The sequence below is a fragment of the Sinocyclocheilus rhinocerous genome, unplaced genomic scaffold, assembly GCF_001515625.1.
Source record: "Sinocyclocheilus rhinocerous isolate Xijiao unplaced genomic scaffold, SAMN03320098_v1.1 scaffold934, whole genome shotgun sequence".
Lineage (NCBI taxonomy): Eukaryota > Metazoa > Chordata > Actinopteri > Cypriniformes > Cyprinidae > Sinocyclocheilus > Sinocyclocheilus rhinocerous.
Window position 1 is genome coordinate 1,004,045 of NW_015658752.1, and position 1,094 is coordinate 1,005,138.

The 1,094-nt window shown below is 35.5% G+C and overlaps 1 protein-coding gene across 1 annotated transcript in view; it reads left to right on the plus strand.

Annotated features, from left to right (window-relative positions):
• galnt3 (UDP-N-acetyl-alpha-D-galactosamine:polypeptide N-acetylgalactosaminyltransferase 3 (GalNAc-T3)) overlaps nucleotides 1-1,094 on the plus strand; it is a 17,656-nt gene that overhangs the window by 10,450 nt on the left and 6,112 nt on the right. The window contains exon 6 of the mRNA XM_016531416.1: nucleotides 596-796. Coding sequence (XP_016386902.1) covers nucleotides 596-796 — 201 coding nt within the window. The remainder of the gene's footprint in view (nucleotides 1-595; nucleotides 797-1,094) is intronic.

A 1,094-nucleotide genomic window follows, 5' to 3' on the forward strand; every position in this document is an offset into this window, starting at 1 on the left:
ATAAATGCAGCCTTGGTGAGCATAAGAGACTTCTTTCAAAAACATTAAAAAAAAATCTCACTGACCCCAAGCTTAGTGTATATCGATTAAGTCACATTTTAATGAAGTAAGACTTTTCTGCACTTGATGTCATGAATGAAACACTTTTAGAGATTCGCAGCAAGAAAATTATATTGATTGCATTGGTGTTCAAGTTCTGTTTGTTCGTGTGCTTGCTTGGTAGATAAATTCTCAAGTTATTTGAGAAATTATTAAATTGTATATTACATTTTGAGTTACTTTTGAATGGACTTTTGTGAACTTTTTTGATTGGTGATGCAAATGAATTGTTGAGTCAGAATTTTGAATCAGTTCATTTAATTAAACTGATTCATGGAAATGAATAAAACTTTCCAGCTCTATACCATTTCTGCTTTAAAAGTTTAAATCAGTGACTATATCAAAAGGAAGGATCAAAAAATGACTTTGATGACACTGTTTTTATTTTAATATTTTGGCCATGAAGTTTCCTAAAGTCTGTCTGTGTTTGAATGAATAAAGCTTCCTTTTCTTCTCATGTTAGTTCACATCCTGACCTGCTGCTCTCGTCCTTCAGGTTTGGCAGTGTGGCGGGCAGCTAGAAATCATCCCCTGTTCAGTCGTGGGCCACGTGTTTCGCACAAAGAGTCCGCACACCTTCCCTAAAGGCACGCAGGTGATCGCTCGCAACCAGGTGCGTCTGGCTGAGGTCTGGATGGACGACTATAAAGAGATCTTCTACCGGAGGAACCAGCAGGCTGCTCAGATCGCCAAAGAGGTACAGCTCCCTGAATTCCCAGTCATTTTTGTAACAAAAGCAAAATTGCAGTTCTATTAAGATACTATGATGGATTTAATTGGAGCTATAGTATGGAGCAAAGGGTAGTGTGCTGCTCCCAGCATATGAAGAGCTGTCTCACTCCTGTTACTGCTCTTCTGTTCTTCTCTACTGTCCTTTCAAATGAAGGCAAAAAAATAAATAAAGTTTTCATTAAAAAAACGCTGATAAAATAATATTTAAAAAATATAAAATAATTTTTTAAAAATAAATGTATTTTGTTAAATTATTATTAATA